Here is a 22,017-nt window from a genome sequence, read left to right on the forward strand (position 1 = left end):
CCTAACCGCCATGAGAGCAAATCCACAGTCACGTCTGGCAGCCAGCGTCAGGATGGGAGAGTGGAGTGGATTGGGAAAGGTGCTAAGAGTGGATTGAAATCAGCACATGGGCCAGAAAGGCCAAAACACTCCCCCTGTTTACCTTGCTGCATCAAGATTGGAGTGATGTATGGGCGCTTTGCCTGCCTCTGCTTGGAGCTGCAGCACTTGGATTTATCCCCACATCACACACACACACACACACACACACACACACACACACACACACACACACACACACTAGATGATATTGAATGCTAATGCACATGATATCAAGTGCTGAGTCACTCTGTAAACAGAATATAGGTTTTAGTATGTTTTCACTTTCAGACATGGGGAGCTCTCTTGAAGTCTCTATATGTCTGTCTGCAAGTCAACAACTGTGTTTAAGATATTTTGTTTTTTGTTTGTTTGTTTTATGTTTTTTTCATGAATTAAGCCATTGATAGTGTGCCAGTGCCAGTGTGTGTGTGTGTGTGTCCAGATTCCCCCCAAAGTGTCGCTTGTGCGCACACAGTGGAGTGGATTCTTCTCATCGGGCCCGCAGTGAGGCTAGACAACGCGGGCGGGAAGTGAACCGACGGCAAAAGAAAAGTATTTATAGGAAATGAATTCACTCCGGGCCTGGCAGCGGCAATAACTGCTGCCGAGCTCCCTTCCAGCTTCCTCCTCTGTCCCCCGTAAAAACAATAGCCCCTCTGTCCGCCCGTCCCAGCGTCTCTCACTGCTCGAGGCCGTCTCGCTGGCTGTCTGTCGATACGAGCTCTTCAGCGGTGGACAAACAGACCAGTCCTCTCTGCCTCCCGTGCTTTATTCTTCAGGCCTAGTCGAGGCCCTGGGAATGTGGCCTGGACCCCCCTCATCCTGCCCGACTGCTGGATGGAGTGGAGAGGGGTGGAGGTGGAGGTCATAATACCCCCATCAGCCCCTTCTCTCTCTCTCTCTCTCTCTCTCTCTCTCTCTCTTTCTCTCTCACACACTAAGAATTGTGGGCACTGAGTTGAGTTGAGAAGAGAGGTGGAGGTCATAATCCCCGTCACCCCCAACCCACCCCCCCACTCCTGCTTCTCTCGCTCTTTATCTGTCTCTCTTTCTCTTTTCCTCTCTCTTTCTCGCTAAGAATTGTGGGCACTGAGTTGAGAAGAGCCCCCCCACCTCCCCCTGATTTTAATTCTCTCAAAGAGTCTCGTTCATCTCCTCGACTTGTCTAGTCTCATATCATCTCGTCGTGTCTGGTCTCTCTGCATAAGACCCAGTTTCTCATCAGTGGGATTGGGCCGATGAAAGGAATATGGCTGCCGCTCTGTCTGAGTCTCCGGTTCAGATGCCCTTGCCCTGAGGATGCAGTCGTGGCTCTGAGTGATATTAACATCAAAGTGGTCACGGTGGGGGGAGGATGTCAGTGGGGGATGCACAGTTGCAAAACTAGGGATTGGTTTTACCTGCCAGTGGGGACATACACATATACATATACATACACATACACACTTTTTAAAAAAAAAAAAAAACATACATAAACCACCAATTCCTATACACACACACACACACGCAAAAGCCAGTAGTCATATACACATATACCAGCAATTCCTGATCAGACGCTCACACACACACACACACACACACTCAAACACAGAATATGTCCTGTGCTCCATCATCCTCTAAAGAGGGTAGCATGTAGCGGCAGGGGGTCAGAGCTGGATTTGATGAAAGCCAGATGTGCTTTGTCATGGGGAAGGACAGTGAGGGCTCCTGTCCTATCAGAGCCCGAATGAGGCCAGGATGTGAGCCATGCTGTGCGGTCAGGCGTCCAGCTGCACAGGATAGGGGACAAGGGGAAATTATTCTGGAGGATGAGGAAAGGACTGTAGATGAGATATACTGTATTAAGCTTGTTGTGTGTGTTTGTGTGTGTATTTGTGTGTTGTGTGTGTGTGTGCATGCAAATGTGAATTATAAATAGAGAAAATGGAAATTTGACAGGTGTGCATTGTGCGGTGGTAAAAAAGCGTGTTTGAGTGATTGAGCATGATTTAATGTGTTTGTGTAAGCACAATTTTGTGGGAAGGAGAGTATGAGCATGCATACATTCACACATGTGTGTGTATGTGTGACAAGTTGTCACCAGGGGCAGAGAGGCCATTCACCATGACACATGCTGTCAAAATCAAATTAAGTGGTGTCACTCTGACAAAAAGGGTCTGTCAGTCAGGCAGGCTAAGCGTGAGCTCACACCTTGTCCACTCTAGTAGCGCTTGATAATGGAACACGGAGGAGTAGCTAAGTATATCGAAAATATATACTCTCTATGGAGCAGACAGCACTCACTGCAGTGTAATATAATTTCAAACTCCAAGGATGTGAATTATGGGTTTGCCGTTTTGACGACCAAGATTCATACATGGTTCTAGTCAGTGGATTCAAGTGAGTGAATTCATACTGTCTCCCAAAAGTTGCATCACTTGATTTGCGGCATCGAATGTGCAGGATTTGATTTAATTTGTTTGGCTCGTCCCTAGCCAGACCCATCGCCCACACACAGAGGGCCTATGGAGGAAGAGCAGAGTTTGTGTGGGTGGGGATGAAGCTAGGTGGGTGGTGTGTGTGGGTGTGGGCGTGTGTGTATGTGTGTGGGGGGGGGGGGGGGTGAAACTCTGCAGTAATTGGGGAGATGATCAATGCAAATATTACCGTAGTGTAGCGCAGCAGCAGCACTGTCTGCCATGGATTTGTTGTCAGCAGATGAGGGGCAGGAAGCCTCACCTGACTGCAAATGAAGCACAGGGTGTTCATGGAGTTTGAGCGTGCATGCATAAACACACACACACACACACACACACACACACAGGCATATCAACTAATGCATAAACACTGACATATGCTGCACACTTTGAGCAGACACAGGCACACATATAGTCATATGCTAATAAACTAATGAATTAAACTTTTTTGCATATTTCACTCTCTCACTTACATACTCAAACTCATACACATTGCACATAATAGTAAAACAATTCCTACAATCTTGACAAATTATTTAAGAGTTGATGTACTCATTGGACATGTGGAAGTATGTGTGTGAGTGTGTGTGTGTTTGTGTGTGTGTGTGTGTGTGTGTGTGTGTGTGTGTTTTAGTAAAGCCCTGCTGGAAAGCCTGTGTGGGTGCACTGCACTAATTTGTGTGCACATGTGTAGGAAGAACCAAAGGATGCTTGTTGCCTAGCAACAGCCTCCCATCTAAATGTTGCGAACGCGCAGCACAGGTCCAGAGCTGTCTCTGATTTGCCTGGAACATTATCAGGCAAACAGTGAGGAAACCGTGACAACGGCCTGTCCCTCTGCTCCCTGGCCGAAACCCACAAAGGATGTGGTTGAGAGTGCAAGATAAAGTTTGAATTATGCCAGGGAGGGTGGAGAGGGGGGGGGGGTGGTGGGTGGAGGCTTTTTGGAGCCTATCTGTAGGTTACAGGAAGGTGAAGAGATTCAGAATAGCCCAGAAGATGAGCAGATGGTCTCTAATGTTTTACCTGGACAAGAAACTGCTGCTCTTTGGGAGGTGGTCAGGGGTGGAAGTGGGGGTGGGGGTAGCAACAGGAAACGGGAAGCAGAGAGGGTCAAAAGGGATCAAATGCTTGCTTATGGCTTCACAGTGGGCAGGCAGCCGTCCAGCCACCATGGAGAGAGAGAACATAAACGCCGTCACACGTCTTTTGATCCGTCCGGCACTGTCCGAGACGAGGGGTTCACCTTTTCTGAACGCTTTGTGTACGTCAGACTCTTGTCCCTCTGACGGGTTCTAGTTGTTCTCTTGTGCTCATAGCCGAGGATATTTTTGGGAGCGGGACACAGGCACTGGCAGCCCTCCAAGTTGAGACACACATCCAGGATTCAGTGTGTGTGTGTGTGTGTGTGTGTGTGTGTGTGTTTGTGTTGTGTGTGTGTGTGTGTGTGTGTGTGTGTGTGTGTGTGTTTGTGTGTGTTTGTGTGTGTGTGTGTGTGTGTGTGTGTGTTTGTGTGTGTTTGTGTGTGTGTGTGTGTGTGTGTGTGTGTGTGTGTGTGTGTGTGTGTGTGTGTGTGTGTGTGTGTGTGTGTGTGTGTGTGTGTGTGTGTGTTTTAGTCCCTTTTTCTCTTTCATTTTGTTGTTTTTGTTTTGACAGCACAAGAATAGGGAGGGCCGTGACCACTCCCCAGGGATTTTGACAAGCTCAAGAAACAAAGACGTCCTTATGTGTACCCTTGCGTGTGCGGGAGAGAGTGGGGGAAACGCTGTGTGTGTATTCTTACTCCCGTTCTGTTTTGTTCCGCTCCGATCCGTTCTGTTCTGTCTCATCTGAGGTGCGGCAGAACAGAACAGCCTCAGTAAGAAGGAGTAAGAGAAAGAGTGTGTGAGTGGATGGAGGTGTGTAAAAGATGATGAGAGTGTAACCGGGAGTGTGTCTACAGTATATAGTGTCTATTTATATATATAGGGGATATGTGTGTGTGTGTGTGTGTGTGTGTGTGTGTGTGTGTGTGTATGTTTGCATGGGTGTGAGTGTGTGTGTGTGTGTGTGTGTGTGTGTGTGTGTGTGTGTGTGTGTGTGTGTGTGTGTGTGTGTGTGTGAAGTCAGTGTCACATGGAGCCTGGGAAAGTGTGGAGTGGAGCAGCTGGCTCGGGTTCAGTCAGGAGAGGAGATGGGGTGTTGAGGAGGATCTGGCGAAGACAGAGAGCGGAGAAGAGGCAAGCAAGCAAGCAATCAAACGGGGAACCCGCGCCAGAGTTGAACTAATCACTTTCCACAGCCACTGCCAGCCAGAGACTCAAAGAGATCCAGACCCGTTAGCCACCTGCCTTGGGCTGCCTGCAGCTTGGCTGGCCCTCACTGAGGCAGATTTGGGACCCTCCCAGTGCTGCTCAACACCTCTCTTTTTCTCTCTTTCTACTTCCCTTTCATTCCTTCAGTTGTTCTCCTCTGCTGATCGTATTTAGGGCACATCACAGGCATGCAGTGAACTGTTGCTGTCTCTCTGATGCTGTGACACAAGGTGTGATATTGCACATGATCTCACATTAAGCATACAGTCTTACATTGCTGTCCTTTACAGTGCATTAGGCTACATTAAGTCTTATTTACATATATATTGTGTGTATTATGGACACAGTTTACTTCAGACATGTCTATTGCATTTACAGTATTTATTTCAACCATGGGTAGAAACTTAAAGTATACATTTCACCAGTATCTATGCACCAAATGAATACATTGATCTCTCTTGGCTGCCTGATTAGTGTAAGCGGAAGCAGGAACAAAAGCAAGAGCTTCTCTTTAGAACTTTGAGCTACCTGATCAGAGCAGTATCCGTAAGCCGCTCACGGATGTGTGCTGTGGAGATTGCAGCAGATGTGGATGTTAAAGAGTTAACACATCCAGCAGCAGCAGCAGCCGTTAGCCAGACACTGGGCTGGAAGGGGTGGTGAGAGGGGCGCACAGAAACATATGTGCGATGTCATGCCAACAGCCTGCACCGCTCACGGGTTCGCCTTGAATGAACTACAGTCTCTCTGTGTGTGTGTGTGTGTCTGTCACTCCCTTTCTCTGTCAGTAATTCTCTCTTCTTCTGCAGTACAATCCCCCTATTTCAACTCACATAAACACACACACACACACACACTCACTTGCGCGCGCACACACACACACACACACACACACACACACACACACACACACACACACACACACACACACACAGAGAAATAGCCTCTGTCTTCTTGTCTTTCTCTGTGTCGCTCTCTTTCTCTCTCTCTCTCTCTTAGTCAGGGAGTTGTGTGTGTGTGTGTGTGTGTGTGTGTGTGTATGTGTGAGTGTTTACACCGCGGGGGCCTGGCGTGTGTGCGTTGCGGATCGAGCGTCCCGCGGCTCTGGCTCCTGGCAGGGATGTCTTTATTATCCGGCTGGTTGGCACTGTGTTGCTGCGTTGCGTGAAAAGTGGGCTCGGGCCCTCGGGCCCTCATGAGAGGGACAAAGGGCCGTCTTTGTGCACAGGGCCCCCCGGAAGGGACCTCTGAGTCACAGCTAGGCGGGGTCCAGGCGGGGCATAGGGTGGACGTCATCAGAGGCCTGCGGAGATCAGGGACAGAGATGAGCTGTGGACGAGAGAGGGAGAGGCAGATCTACAATAGGCCGGCTGGCACTGGTTTAATAGTAGTAGTTCAGTTGATCAGCACAAGTTTCAGCATGTGTGGATATGTGAATGTGCTAATACACATTTACACACAAACACACACATTCACATATAAGTACATTTCAGCATGTGTGTATATGTGAATGAACTAATATGTGCGCATTTACATACAAACACACACATACGCATATAAGTGTATGTGTGTATGTGTGGTTGAATTTAATATTTAAGGAATGGTGTGTTGGCATGTACACACTGGAAAAGACCTGGCTATTACATATGACTGTTTGAATGTCAAGTCAAGTCAAGTCACTTTTATTTATATAGCACATTTAAAAACAACAGGAGTTGACCCAAAGTGCTTTACATGGCAATGAGAGGTTAGGCAAGCAGTTAAAACAAAAAGAAAAGAGGCCCAGGGATACACAGGTCTGACTAAAGAAATGTATAAAAAAAGTAAAAGGAAAAACAATATTACACGAGTAAAAATTAAGAAGTGGTACATTAAAAAGAAAATAATAATAATAATAATGGTAATAATAATAAGATCAGTAGAATAGATAAAGTTAAACATAAATATAATATAAAAATAAGAACATAAAATAAATGGAGTAAAACAGGTAAAATAGAGTAAACAGGATATATATATATATTAAGACAAATAAATAATAATAACTATTTACTATAGCCAGAATGAAAGGACAGATAATTGAAAAGATATCTCTGAAGAGCTAAGAGGGAATGATATCTGAGGGGCAATGAGTGGGCTTCATCTGTGAGACAACCTGAGACAGCTCAGAGAAAGAAACTGGTACAAAGTAATGGAGATGGCTGCTAATGGGGGATTGAGGCTCTGCAGGGTCAAGAGTAGAACTAAGGATATTGGTTCTTATTAAGTCAATTTTTTGAATAAAATAGGTTAAAAATTCACAAGCTTCAGTGGAGCTTTCAATAGTGTGGGCAGCAGGGTTTAAGATTAAGTTAATTGTTTTAAAAAGCACTTTGGGTCTGTGGGCATGCTTATTGATTATCTCAGCGTAGTAATCAGCTTTTGACTTTTTAACAGCAAGTTGATAGCTGTTTAGGCTATCACGCAAAAGATCATATGAAATTTGGAGCTTATCCTTCTTCCATCTGCGTTCAGCTTGTCTGCAGACACGCCGAAGAGCACGGGTGGTGTCATTTAGCCAGGGTAAAGCGGCCTTGGCTTTTCTAGGTTTCAGAGGTGCAACCTGATTCAAAGTGCAGGCTAAGTTAAAAAGAGCGGCTAAGTCATCAGTGTTAGAACAGGTGGAGAAGGAGACAGAGAGACTTGACTGGTGAGCCAATTCAAAATGATGAGAGAATTTTGACGCTGTGGCCTATCCGTGAGAGAGAGGGGGGGCTATGTGGGGGAGGGTGGGGAGCATGCAAGTGTAGACTCAAAGTCAATCATGTGATGATCTGATACACCAATATCGGATATGGTGAGATTAGCCACGTCAAAACCAGAGGAGAGAACAAGGTCTAAGGTATGGCCCCTTTGATGGGTTGGACCAGACACTGACTGAATTAGGTTAAAAGACTCTAAAACGTTAATGAACTCATTGACCATTGGTTTAGTGGGACAGCATATGTGGATGTTAAAATCCAATTTAGGATTTTAACAATCAACAATTTATCAGAACGGGCGGCCATAGAGGAGAGGAGATCAGTGAACTCCTGAATAAATAGGCTACCAGTACCAGTTTTAGGAGGTCTGTATACTAACGCACATAGTATAGGCATATGGACATTAAACAGAACCAATTGTTCAGAACCAATTGTGTGTGTGAGAGTGTGTTTGTATATGTGTGTGTGTGCATATGCATGTGGTTATACACTTGCCACATTCCACACACATGCCATCCTACACCTGAAAACAACACACCTACAGTATCCAACCTATCAGTGGGCGCAGCCTTATGGGAAGGACTCCTTCTTTGGCTCGGCCTCGCTTCAACACTGTGAGTAAAAGCAGACCTCAAGGCACCAGATGGCTGTCCAGGGCTTTGCAGTAGAGACCTTGAAACCCTCTCCCACACATACAACAATATTGAATGCAAATGCAAAAGATTAGGTCAGTTGTCTCTGCACACTTATGCTGTGTTTGTTTATTTATGTGATAATGTATAGGTCACCACAAGAGACCCAACTGACACTCATTGCCCTCTAACTCTCCTCAACTCATTGGCCTAATATGGCCACTGAGGCCCCAATCAATACCTCAAAGACACAATACAGGCCGAGGAAACGGGTCAAACTCAATCCCATTACAGAATCAATACCCCAGTATATGCTATGAGGAGCCTAACCTATAATTTACTCTTCATCACCACTGTGTTAGGGCAAGTCTATTACAGATGAGCAGACAATAAGCGTTTAGTCTGGAGTTTGCACTTGAACTTGAGCTGAACGTATGCTAATGTTTTGTTGCTTGGATAGCCGGCAGCTGGTACTGTGCTGGCGTTTTTTCTCCAGTGCTGTTTGCTGTTGCACTCCGTGTGCTGTAAGTACTGAGGACAGAGCCTTTAGGGTCGCGTTTGATCTGCCTGCGGTCAACGGATGTCCTCCGCCACATTCAATATTGTTGTATGTGTGGGAGAGGGTTTCAAGGTCTCTACTGCAAAGCCCTGGACAGCCATCTGGTGCCTTGAGGTCTGCTTTTACTCACAGTGTTGAAGCGAGGCCGAGCCAAAGAAGGAGTCCTTCCCATAAGGCTGCGCCCACTGATAGGTTGGATACTGTAGGTGTGTTGTTTTCAGGTGTAGGATGGCATGTGTGTGGAATGTGGCAAGTGTATAACCACATGCATATGCACACACACACATATACAAACACACTCTCACACACACACGTACACACACACACACACACACACATGTGCAAACGTTTGCATGTGGTTGTGCACATGTGGTTGGGTACATTCCACGCACGTGTGTGTGTGTGTGTGTGTGTGTGTGTGTGTGTGTGTGTGTGTGTGTGTGCCAACCAGCTGTAAATGATTTCGATAGGGCAGTTTGGCCTCAATATTTAGAGGTAAAATCCTCATATCCTAGTAGACACATATAATACAACTACATTTAATTCAAAGAGTTGAGGGGCTCGATGGTGTTTTAAGCCCCCAACGTTGTCTTCCAGACAGCGCTGCCACCATCGACCTAATCCTAATCCTAACCTTATCCCATGCCTAACCCTAGCGCCTTCCAGGCAGCACTGCCTTGAAGACAACGTTGTGGGCTTAAAACACCAAGAAACAGTTGAGGGACTGATACCAACTGACAGAGAAGGAGAGGACAGCTTCAGTCCTCCAAATGGAGGATCCTCATCGGCTTCAACTTTTTTTTTTTTTTTTAAATTTGCACATTACAGTCAACACTGCATACAGTCAGTTATCTATGGCAGGAATCTTCCTAGACAACTCCACACAATGGGCATAATTACTGTATGCCTACTGCTCTGCCACTCATTGTCCCGTGATTTACCATCGCAGGAAAAGAAGGGGTTTATTTTTTGCAACAGTGCTGCTGTTGTTGTTGTCATTTACAGGCCTTGCTGTCAAGTGATGAATATCTCATGTGATTTGTTGGCTACAAATGTGACAGCATAGCGGTGGGCTTTTGGTTTTGTTTCTATTGATAGAGTGTCTATTGATAGGATGGGCATGGAGCCATGCTGTCCATCGTTATTTACTGTCATTGGCTGGGACAGTGTTGTGAGTTTCTTCTATCTCCCACAGCAGGAGGAATGGGTCTGGAGAGGCTCATTGTGGACTGAGGTCTAGTGTCATCATCTCACACACAAAACTGTGCTGTGCCAGTGGACAGACAGACAGACAGACAGACAGACAGACAGCTATGCTGAATCAATCAGGTCCCAGGAAAGGATTCAAGGCATCTTGATTAAACCTTTGATCTGTTCCTTTGAAACCTTTTTGTTTCATGAGTTGGTGCTGTGTGCTGTATATTGATAATGAGCTCTGATAATAAGCAGTGTGTATGGCTTAGTAGCTGGCCATGGTCCTGGGATGCTAGGATAGCAGAGATTGGAGTGATGTCTGCTCGCACCCCTATGGATAAGGGCTAATGTGAGCTTAGAGCTACTGGTGGAATAGAGGAGAAAGAGCAGGAGGTGGGAGACGTTGCAACACTCTCCAGTCAATCCTATGGGCTCCTCCCAAACTTGATTTAGGAAACATCATTTGTCTTGGCCCAGGGTGTGTGGAATACCTCCAGACATTCAAACAGACACACACACACACAGACACACACACACACACACACACACACACACACACACACACACACACACACACACACACGCCAGTCAACCCATGTGCTTGCTTCACACAAACAAATGCAACCACACTCCTCTCTCTCTCTCATTCACATGCATACACAAACTAACAAACACACACACACACACACACACACACACACACACACACACACACACACACACACACACACGCACACACACACAAACTCAAACACACACACACAAACATAAACAGAACAACAAGCACAAACACCCAGTTCCCCAGGGGGGCACCTTCACATCTGCACTGCCTTAATCGATGCGCCACAGCCCCGTTTCCTCTCACTCTTGCGACCTGTGCTTGCTGAGGAGGCGCTAAGTTATTTGTTGTCTCCGACGATCTCCGTAATGATCCCGTCCTGGAAGTTGGAACGCTGACCCGACACTCCTCCCGGCTCCGCTAATGCTCCACACAGAAGCCCTATGGAGAACTTCAAACGGAATCCCGACGAGCAATTAGATATTTTTATAGTAAATGGGAATTAACAGCGGAAAATACAATTGGGTCCTGTTTGTATTCCAGGCTTTTAGTTGCTCTGCGCCTGTGTCTATGTCTGGGTAATTGGACTAGCAGTGGTGGTGGATTCCTCCTCCTCCTCCTCCTCCTCTGCCTCATCCTCCTCCTCCTCTTCCTCCTCTGCCTCATCCTCCTCCTCCTCCTATGCCTCCTCCTCCTCTTCCTCCTCTGCCTCATCCTCCTCCTCCTCCTCTGCCTCATCCTCCTCCTCCTCCTCTGCCTCATCCTCCTCCTCCTCCTATGCCTCCTCCTCCTCTTCCTCCTCTGCCTCCTCCTCCTCCTCCTCCTCTGCCTCCTCCTCCTCTTCCTCCTCTGCCTCATCCTCCTCCTCCTCCTCTGCCTCATCCTCCTCATCCTCCTCCTCCTCCTCCTCCTATGCCTCATCCTCCCTCGTGCTGAGGGAGGGTTCCCCTGAGGTCACTCACAAGAGGCGGCTGCCCCCTCTCTGCTCTGGGCACCCTCGAGACCAGAGCTCTTTTGCCTTCGTGAGGCTTCTTCTCCCTCCCGTCCAATGGGTGAGAAGAGCACAGTACGCAGTCTGACAAACATACGAAGGGACAGATTGACAAGCTATCTGTGCGGGGGACAGACAGATAGAGAGAGAGAGAGAGAGAGAGAGAGAGAAATAACAGAAGTATAGCAGCAGGGTGATGGAGAGATAGAGAGATGGAGAGATGTACTGGCGTTCACACTAATTAGTGCTTAGGGTTGGCCATGCAGGTGGGAGAAACTGCCCTCGATGACCCTCTGAGTCATTAAACACAGAATTGCACCATCATGGCATCTCATTTTCTCTTTCTGCTCCTCTCCCGCTCTCTTGCTATCTGTCACACAAACACAAACACACACACACACACACATACACACACACACACAGTCACACACACACACACACACACACACCCACACACACACACACACACACATACACACACACACAAACAGTCACACATACACACAGTTGTAAATGCCCTGACCTCCCTGTCATCACACTGCGATTTAGTGTCCCTGCCCAGCCTCTCCTTGGAGGGAGACAATTTGCTTCAGGGGTCAAAGGATGAAGGACACACACACACACACACACACACACACACACACACACACACACACACACACAAGTTGAAGGGATGACAAATACAGCCTCTGTAGAGATGCTCTCTCTAATGGAGGGGCAGATGCTGACACTAAACCTTAACATTATATATGTGTGTCTAGGTATCAACTTGATTAAAAACCACTAGCTTCACCTTGCCAGAAATACAAGCAGTATAATAAAGAAAGTAATGAGAGAACAAACCCATGACAGACATACAGACAGAGAATAGCTGAGACAGAGTAAGACAGACAGTTTGGTAATATCTTACTTGTATGGTCCGCCTACAGAGACTAAACAGGTCATCTGTTGAGATTCCAGTTCAGTATGTCTGAACAAATACTGAACATCACCATAATCAAACCCAACCTCTAACCCTAACCTTCACCATAAAACGTAGTTAACAGAGTCCCAACAGATAGTTTGTTGATAATCTGAGCATCTGTAGCTATCTAACAGGGACTAGAGTGTGTTCAGAAGGTGTCAGACAGACAGACAGGCAGAGGGAATGACAGCGAGACAGAACGGTAGCACACAGCCGTTGACCTGCTCAGTGCCCTCGCCTGCCCCAAAGCTCAGGTGGCGCTTCGGTGGGATGTCGGAGCTGGTAATAGAAAGTGCTGTGCTGATACTGAGCAGTCTATTTGCTTAGGCAACATGGGGCGGATTGGATTCCAAACTCGCTGCTCGTTGCCCATTTCACAGTCTGAGATCCTTCTTCCACCTCATCTGCTCCCCGGGGGGGGTCTGTTTGAGCCAGACTTCAGAGGCAGCGCTGCACGCTCACGGTAAAACGAGGGAGGAAAAACAGAGGGAAAAGAAAAACGAAAAAGGGAAAGATCTTGTGAGATCTATGTCATGGGCCATGGTGCTACGGCATCTCCGGCCTCTGTGGGTCCCTCGGACAGATGACTGCTGGCCTTTGTGGCTGTGTCACCCACATGATGTCCTTGTCCCCAAACCCCCCCCCCCCCCCCCGTTCTTTACATTGATGATCTTGATAGTGATGCTAGAACAGGACGTGAAACAAATTCTCAAGATAGTTCTGCAAAGCAACTCTGACCTTTCATGAGGGCTCTGGTGTATCTTTATGAAAGGCACTTAAGATTTGTGTGTGTGTGTGTCTGTGTGTGTGTGTGCGCTGTCCCACCCTGCTCTGAGCCCCCCCGACCCATACCCCCTATTCCCCTTTCGTGACCCCTGGCTGAATTGCGCCATCTTCTAGAACAATCCAATAGCGTCTCGCAGGAAGGGCCCCCTCTCGTAATCAAACACCCACCTGGATCCTGTGTGGACGCGGCGAGGGCGAGATGAGGATTTACTGCTACGTGTCAGGCTACGCCGCACCACACGTGCCTCCAGCACTACACCCCCCCCCCCCCCCCCCACACACACACACACACACACACACACACAGTCCCACCCCAGTAGAAATAACTGCAGGGAAAATCAATGTGGAGCATGCGGAGAAACAGGCAGCGGCGCTGGAAGCTGGAAGCTGCACCGGCTCCCCTCTCTCCAGGGGCCCACAGGGGCTCGGCTACCGCTGGAGGAAAACACTCCGGCTCTTGGCCGCCCCCCTCTCCTGTCTGTGGAGGTGGGGGAAGAGGGAGGACAGCTGTGCTGGAGGGCCAGGGGTAGATTTCCTGTGGTGCTCATAGAGCATGAACACCTGTGTTCCGTGGCAGGGTGCTGGCACAGGGGGACGGGAGTCTTCCTGTTTTGTTTTGTGGAGTGGATGGAGTGAGGTCGTCCCGAGGCATCGTCTGGGTTCTTTGTGTGTAAGAGTGTGTATTCAAAAGAAAGAGATTATGCGTGTGTGTGTGTGTGTGTGTGTGTGCGTGTGTGTTTGTGTGTATGAGGGTGGGATCTCCAAAAGTTCAGGTTCAGGGAGAGGTCTGGTGTCTGAAACAGAGGAGGAGGAGCCCCGTCCCCCGTCCCCCCCGTCCCCTCCTGTTACCCCCTCGTCTCTCTGGGTTCTGTCCAGTGCGGTCCGGTCACAACACTGCGCACTGCACTGAGGCAGCGGTGCTAAGATAATCTGACACCGGTGGACTGGCCCATACTGGGGGGGGGGGGGCCTAGCACGGCCTAGCACTGCCAAGCCCCATCTGACAAACCCCATCAACTAACGCCTCTGACTTATGGCAGGGCCTGATGGAGTGTAAACATGGGGGAAATAGACTATTATCGAATCCCACTTTACTTAATACAGCTCCTCTGTGCTGTGGCTGGCCAAACTGCCTCCTTATTTTCTGAACAGTGCCATAAGAGAGATATTTCAACACGCTACATATCTTAAAGCCTCATGCAGTATCTTCATTCATTTGTGTTGTGTGTGTCTTTTCTTAAATTAAGCATTTGCGTTAGTTTATAGTATAGGTGATATAATGAGTTGCTATTAAGATGATTTTATTGGTCGCTCCTTTGCTCATCCTTTTTTGGTTCTCTCTCTCGTTCTCTCTCTCTCTCTTTCTTTCTCTCTCTTTCTCTCTCGCAGAGTTGCTGGGCACCGCTAAGAGGGTGAACGTCAATTTCCAGGACACAGATGGGTGAGTAGGACATATATGGGCTTTAGTGAGGCTTGGGTCCTGGGCCTAGTAAGCAGAGCCACGGCTCGTCGAGTCTGCCTCCCAAATGCCTGTTGGTTGATGTGTGTTTGTGCTCTGCATGACAGGGAGGAGTGTCAGAATCACAACACTTAATATGTCCCTCTGTCTCTCTCTCTTTCTCTCTGTTTGTCTGTCTCTCTTTGAATTATGCTCTCTCCCTCACACACCATGATCTAGGTTTTTACTTGTTTATTTGTCTCATTCCCTCTATTATGGCATAGTTATGTTGTAATGAAATACATATTACTATAAACATTATCATGCATTCAACATTGCACAGACTAGAGTGTGACAGTGTTACTGGGCCCATGTGGGTGGGCATGGCCGTGTGTGTCTTGAGTGAGGTGAGCTGCCCAGTGAGGTGGTCAGACAGCTGGATCCCTGGCACTGGCTGGCCGGGTGTTCCACTGGAGAGATTAACTAGCTTAATGAGGGGACAAGCGGGTGCACAACTTAAGACCTTCCTTTCTCTCTCACTCTCTCTTCCCCTTTCTGTCTGTCTCTGCCTCTCAATCTCTCTCATTCTGTCTTTTACTCTCTCTCACTCTCTCCATCTCTCTTTTTCTCTCACTCCCTTTCTGTCCTCCTGCTGTCTCTGCTAGGCAAACATTCTCTCTGTCAGATGTGTGTGTGTGTGCTCTCTCTGTGCCCACCCCCACTCCCCACCTCCTCTCTGTGTATCTGTGATGAGTTGCGGAGCTGCTCTGTACTCTTTTGCTTAGTTGCTTACTCACTGGGAGGAGGTCACCAGGCCATTGGTGCAGAGGAGTTCCACAGGCACTTTCTTTCCTTTTTCAGGCTGCACAGACAGAGGAGAAATAACTACTGTACAAAATAATATTTGCTAAAAATAAGGGTGTTTGAATTACACTAATTTACACTGTGTCTTAGTAGCATCTCCTTATGTTGTGAGGGGATTTTTGAGCACAAACCATTACCAATGGCTAATCAACTAGTGGGGACTAATAAAGACAGGAAATAGAAACAAGGAAGTGAGAATTAATCTCTGGGTTGAGTATCCTGCTTCCAAAACCCCATAAGCAGCCTCTGTCCAAGTTGTGATTTTTTGGGAGGGGGTGGAAATCCCTGAATGCCTGGCTAAATCTGTGTCTGCTCATGTAATCCTGCCACCACTGACCTGCTACCCTTCTGTTGGTCAGGCCACGTTTGGGTCACAGCAAGGGGGCTGGTTACTTGGACAGTTGCCAACTCAGAGAGAGAGAGAGAAAGGGAGAGATAGTGAGAGACAAAGAGAGAGAGAAAGAGAGAGAGAGAGAGAGAGAGAGACAGTCAAAGAGAGAGAGAGAGAGAGAGAGAGAGAGAGAAAGAGAGACCAGGCTCTGTTTCTCTCCCTGGTGACATATTCTTGGGAGGCACAAAGACATGTGACCCATGCACTCACTTCTGACTCCTTGTTAGGCAGGGTGGCAGAATTGGTTAGGTTTTGTGGGCACACAAACAAAATGTGGTGCATAGAAGTGAGAGAAAATAAGATAGAGACATATGGAGAAACCGAGAGAAAATTGTAAGAGAATGGAGGATGAGAAAGGATTGTAGAAAACAAGAAACTGAAAGAAAAGGTAGAAGCAGAAAGAGAAAAGGGCCTGCTAACTTTGTAGCGTGGAATGTTAGAGAGTGAATGTCAGTTAGCTAGCAGCTTTAGCTAATTTATTAGCATGCCATGCAGATCTGCCTGCTGTGACACTGAAGCCTGTTGACATTGTCAGGACAGGATTGAGCTTGTCAGCTCTCTGCCAATCAGAACAGAAGCAGCAACACGGGCCCGCCTCCTCCTGGTTGCAGTGAGAGAGTGTGACGAAGCAAAGCAACAGGGCCATTACTCTTGTCTCTAGAGGCACATCACTGGCGCCTCAGGCTCTGCCTCTCATACACACACACATTCACATACACACACACACACATACACACACACACACACATTCACATACACACACACACACACACACACACACACACACACACACACACACACACACACACACACACACACACACACACACACACACACAGATCAGATATTCACCAATGCTTTTTGCAGTTTCTTATTTCTTATATATTCACAGTCACACACACACACACACACACATCCTGACATAATACTCAATCTGACAAATATAAATGCTTTCACTTTCAGACAAACACACACACACAAAGAGACAAACACAAAGACCAAAACACACAAACACGCAACATCTCAGGGCAACCATCTCTTTACCACCATTAACCGATCATCACCCATCAAAGCGCTCGCTCTCGATTGTCTCTCCCTCCTCCGCTATGCCATTTCTCTCGCCATCCGCAAATAGCCTGGTGAAAAGCGATGGTGACTTCAGGCCCGGGTCCTATCGATCACTGCCATCGAACAATGCCCGCATTCATCCTCTCCAGAGCCCAGTGCTCCCGGGCACAAAGAGGAAACAGGAGTCGTAACTCTAAACCCAGCACGCCCAGGCTAGGCGAGACGAGGCTCTCTCTCACTGCGTGTTGTTGTTGTGTCCAACATGTCCACCTCCTCCGCTGCAGGAGATGGGAGATCTCATTTGAAATCAGGCCGCAGATAAATGGATTCCAGTTTAATTCCTCTACCTGTGAACGCCAGGTTGCATTAGGTCAGGGAGATGAGCTGATTACATTTACATGTATTCATTTGGCAGACTTACAGCAGTAGAATAACATATGAGATACACCGCAGAGGAGACCTTAGCTGGGAATTACCATCTGTATCTGTCAATACTTCCACGCTACAAAGTTAGCAGGTCCTTTTCTCCTTTTGCTTTTGCCTTTTCTTTCAGTTTGTTACCTACAATCTGTCACTACTAGTACTAGAGGATAGGAGTGGTAGATGGAGGAGGCAGAGGAGGGAAGAGAGGGAGGAGAGGAGGGAAGAGAGAGAGATGGAGAGGAGGGAAGAGAGGGAGGAGGAGAGGAGGAAAGAGAGGGAGGAGAAGAGGAGGGACGAGAGGAAGGAGAAGAGGAGGGACGAGAGGAAGGAGAAGAGGAGGGAAGAGAGAGATGGAGAGGAGGGAAGAGAGGGAGGAGGAGAGGAGGGAAGAGAGAGATGGAGAGGAGGGAAGAGAGGGAGGAGGAGAGGAGGGAAGAGAGGGAGGAGAAGAGGAGGGAGGTAGAGGAGGGAAGAGGTTACAGGAGAGGCCTACAGCTGATGGCCTGTACTGTAGTCTGCATGGAGGGGGGCAGGGTGGGGTGGTGGGAGAGGGGGCACAGGGAGATGGATGTGGGTGCAGTGGTGTGGCTGGGCACAGAGGAGGTAGGAGTGCCAAGGCCAATAGCACTAGCGGAAGAGGTGGGGCCGTGCCGCCCCTGTAGTGCGGTGTGAGACAATGGCACCGCGGCGGTGCCTCCAACAAAAACAAAAACAGTCCCACTCCAGCCAGCCCTCCCACTTGACTCTGTGTTTACTGGCACGGCTTCCTCTGAGGAGAGAGAGGGATGAAAGGGAGGGATGAGAAAGAAAGAGAGAATGGAGGGAGGGAGAGAGAGAGCGAGAGAGAGAGGGAGAGGGAGGGAGAGAGATGGAGGGAGGGAGACAGAGTAGGCCAGAAATCTGTTTAGATAGATAGATAGATAGATAGATAGATAGATAGATACTTTATTGATCCCCAAGGGGAAATTCAAGTTTAAGTGATGTCCCGGTGCTAAGCATGTTTGTGTGTGTGTGTGTGTGTGTGTGGGTGTGTGTGTGTGTGTGTGTGTTTGTTTGTGTGTGTGTGTGTGTGTGTGTGTTTGTGTCTGTGTATACATGTAGATGTACACTGAGCCATCATGTGTGTGAGTGTGTGTGTGCATCCTGCATATTCTAGTCTACACATAGCAGATGGGGTCTTTTGCATCTGTGTTCATTTGAACGTAGCAACATGTGCATACGTCACCTCATAGATCCTACAGGTGCTGCAATAGATACAGGCCTGTATGTAGTTTGTGTGTGTTTGTGGGGGGGGGGGTATAATTGTGTGTATGGGGGGGTGGGGCGGGGGTTTGTGTGGTGTTGTGTGTCTGTGTATAGTTTTGTGTGTTGCGTGTGTGTGTGTGTGTGTGTGTGTGTGTGTGTGTGTGTGTGTGTGTGTGTGTGTGTGTGTGTGTGTGTGCGTGTGTGTGTGTGTGTGAGCATGGGTGTGTGTGCATGGGTGTGTGTCAGGTGTGGAGGGCAGATAGGCTGTGCTGACAGTAATCCCCAGTGGCAGCCCCTGGTGTGTGTTTGTCTGTGAACACAAAGCACAGTGCAGGAGCTGTGGACGTAGCAGCGTAGTAAAGCCTGATTTAAGGTGATGTCCCCATACAGAGGGAAGAGCGAGGAGAGGGCCGCTGGTTATGGTTAGCACATGACAGTTACCCCTTCAAGCCAGACAGAAACACACACACACACACACACACACACACACACACACACACACACACACACACACACACACATACTGTACACACACACACACACACACACACACATGAACTAGTGACGTCTGACTCATTTCATGCATTCCTTTATCTACCCAATTGAAACATTATTACACACAAATATACACCATAGAGTGCACACGCTTGTTCTGGAAATAGCACAACACCCCTTAATATATAGACATGCATGTGCTAGGAGACAAAGATGGGGCTCACGTCATAATGATTGTGTCGGGTGCCGGCGGTGTAATGATTGCCCTGTGAGTCAGGAAGCTGTGGCTGGCGAAATAGAAAGCTTTCAGAGGATTGGAAGATAAGCTCTGTGTATCTGAAATGAGCTAAGAGTCAGGAACATTCCGGCATGCGCGCCATCTGCCACTGGTGCTTGTGGAGAGTCCGTAATCTCACTTTGCGATCACACACACACACTCACACTCCGCTCCACATCAGCTAGCTGTGGGGTCTACTGCACCAAAGTCATGTTCGTGGGCCAAACTGGAGACCTCATTTAAGAGCCTGCTACTGGAATCATAGCAGTGTAGCAATGGAGGCTAGTAACTGATAGAAAATAAAGGGGATTTGGTACAGGTTCTTGTTTGTGCAAATGGATGCGATAGTATGGTGGTGGTGGTGTGTGTGTGTATGTGTATGTGTGTGTGTGTGTGTGTGTGTGTGTGTGTGTGAGAAAGAGAGGGTTGGTGGAACGTCAAGTGCATTTGATTGTGTATGTGTGAATGTGTATATGTGCTGTGTGCAAAATTCCACAGACATTGCTGATATTTTGGGCTGATACTTATCCAATCTGTGAGAAACTTTCACTGTCCAACCTCCACTCTTAGGACACCCACATACCGCACATCAAGTAAATATTATTGCGTGTTTGCATTCGGGACTCGCTTAAGGCAATCAAATGTCTCTGACTGTGTAAACACCAGGGACCATTGAAAGTAATGTCATGGCATTTTACAACAGTAGCTCAGCAGCTGCTGACTGTGTAGAGCCCAATAACAGAATTGCATTCTGCTAGAGCATTAACCGATTCATCACACTCTCTGGGTCGATTGCTAATGTTTTAATTATTGAGGCCAAATTAGCTCTGTTAATTATGACTTTTCATTAGGCGATGTGCTTCAAGTGTGTTTTTCTAGCCGAAACCCATATTGTGCTGAGCTCATCATTTCTTTTCTCTTAATTGCAATCTACTAAATGGCCCTCTGTTGCTGTCAGTCAAAAAATATGGTTATTTCAAGGTAGGAAGGATGAAAAATGCCAATAACTATAAAATAGAGCCCCACCCTTAAATATGATGCCTGTGAAATGTCAGGAGTGTTTGGCTCTGCCAAACTCTTGACAATATAAACCTGTTCAATGTTTATTCTAGAAATCAAGACATTTTTAGCTTAAACTAAACGCATCTGTTGGACGGCCTTGCAGGTTGTCATGAGTAATTGTAATGTTGAACAGTTTATTGGCACAGAAACATCTTAACCCCTGAAATCCAGCATGGCGTAAGAAGCAGCATTGGGGATGGCGATGATTCCATCTCCTCTTTCACCTGTTTCCTCAGCATTGCGAAGATAAGCAGACATCTTGTGATGATAGATTTATGTGATCATAGGAAGAGGGTTTAATGTTCTGCTTAATCTGAAATTGTTCCATTAAAATGACCGCCCCGGAGCTAGCTGCGATATGATTTATGAAACTGTCGTTATTTCATCTCTGTCAAGCCCCCACCCCTCCCTCTTCTATTAGCTGAGCAATGGAGAAATGTGCGAAATGTGCGGCACTCACTGTTTGAATTAGAATATATGAGATGGGTAGATTGTGTTCCGTGCATTTTGCACGGTGGCAGGGGATATTGCTTCCACAGAGTTGTGTGGCGTGGTGCAGAGAGGATTGTGGAGCTCCCTCCGCCCATCCGTGACACACAGCTGAACACGGCAGATAAGACCTACAATCAAAACGATTCGGCCACATCGGTAGAATCATCTGTGATCGTGCACTCCTAGGAAAGTTGCTATCATGATGAACTGTATCCACCTATCAGAGCATGGCTCTGAGTATGGCGGCCTATAAGAACACACTTTAATTGGTTGCTGGGCTAGGCCCAATAAATACACTTTGATTGCTTTTTTTTTGCTGACAGTGCGCTCTGAGGGTTTAAGGTCTTACGAGGATAAAACAAGGATACCACATCATTTTACTCTTTTAGAAATAGCAAAAGGAACAGATGTTTGTAAATAAACATCAGGTCAGCTAAGGGTAATTCTTATGCACTAAAAGGAACGTGGGTTGGTTAGGCCGTCGGGAGACAGGTTAGTTTTACCCCTACTGATGATGTGTTGTTGCAATGGTAATCCTGCTCAGTAGGCCTATGAGAGGAACCGCACCTACAGTATTTGCTGTAAATTGTCTCAGCAAGCACATTCTCATCTTCATCCATGTCTGATGACATTGTATACATATGGCATGATTTAGGAAGTGTTTTCCTGTCTACTGACAGGTTTGTATCATTTTCAGTGAAACACTCTCCTCCCAGGTACGAGCACTTATGCTAAATGATCTCCTAATTATCATCCCCCCAACAGTCCCAGCATCCCAGGAGCACACTTGTTAAATTATTCAGCTTTTTCAGCTCTGAGAGTAGAAAGCACACCTGATTGCCTCCTGTTAGGCCTGCTGAAGAGCTGATCTATCCAGCAGCCTGCTGTAATTGTGTTTGCAGCAAATGCCATTTTTTGGGGTGGGGGTGTAGGTGGCTGGGGGTGTAAGGGGTGTTCGTCAGGTTGGCTGAACAGACGAGAGGGAGAGATCCACATTCTGTTGAGACG

At 47.5% G+C, this 22,017-nt stretch overlaps 1 protein-coding gene across 1 annotated transcript in view; it reads left to right on the forward strand.

Moving 5' to 3' along the window:
- caskin1 (CASK interacting protein 1) overlaps window positions 1-22,017 on the forward strand; it is a 92,910-nt gene that overhangs the window by 34,257 nt on the left and 36,636 nt on the right. Inside the window, 1 exon segment of the mRNA XM_048245307.1 lies at window positions 14,644-14,695. Coding sequence (XP_048101264.1) covers window positions 14,644-14,695 — 52 coding nt within the window.

The sequence above is a fragment of the Alosa alosa genome, chromosome 6 (genome assembly GCF_017589495.1).
Source record: "Alosa alosa isolate M-15738 ecotype Scorff River chromosome 6, AALO_Geno_1.1, whole genome shotgun sequence".
NCBI lineage: Eukaryota > Metazoa > Chordata > Actinopteri > Clupeiformes > Clupeidae > Alosa > Alosa alosa.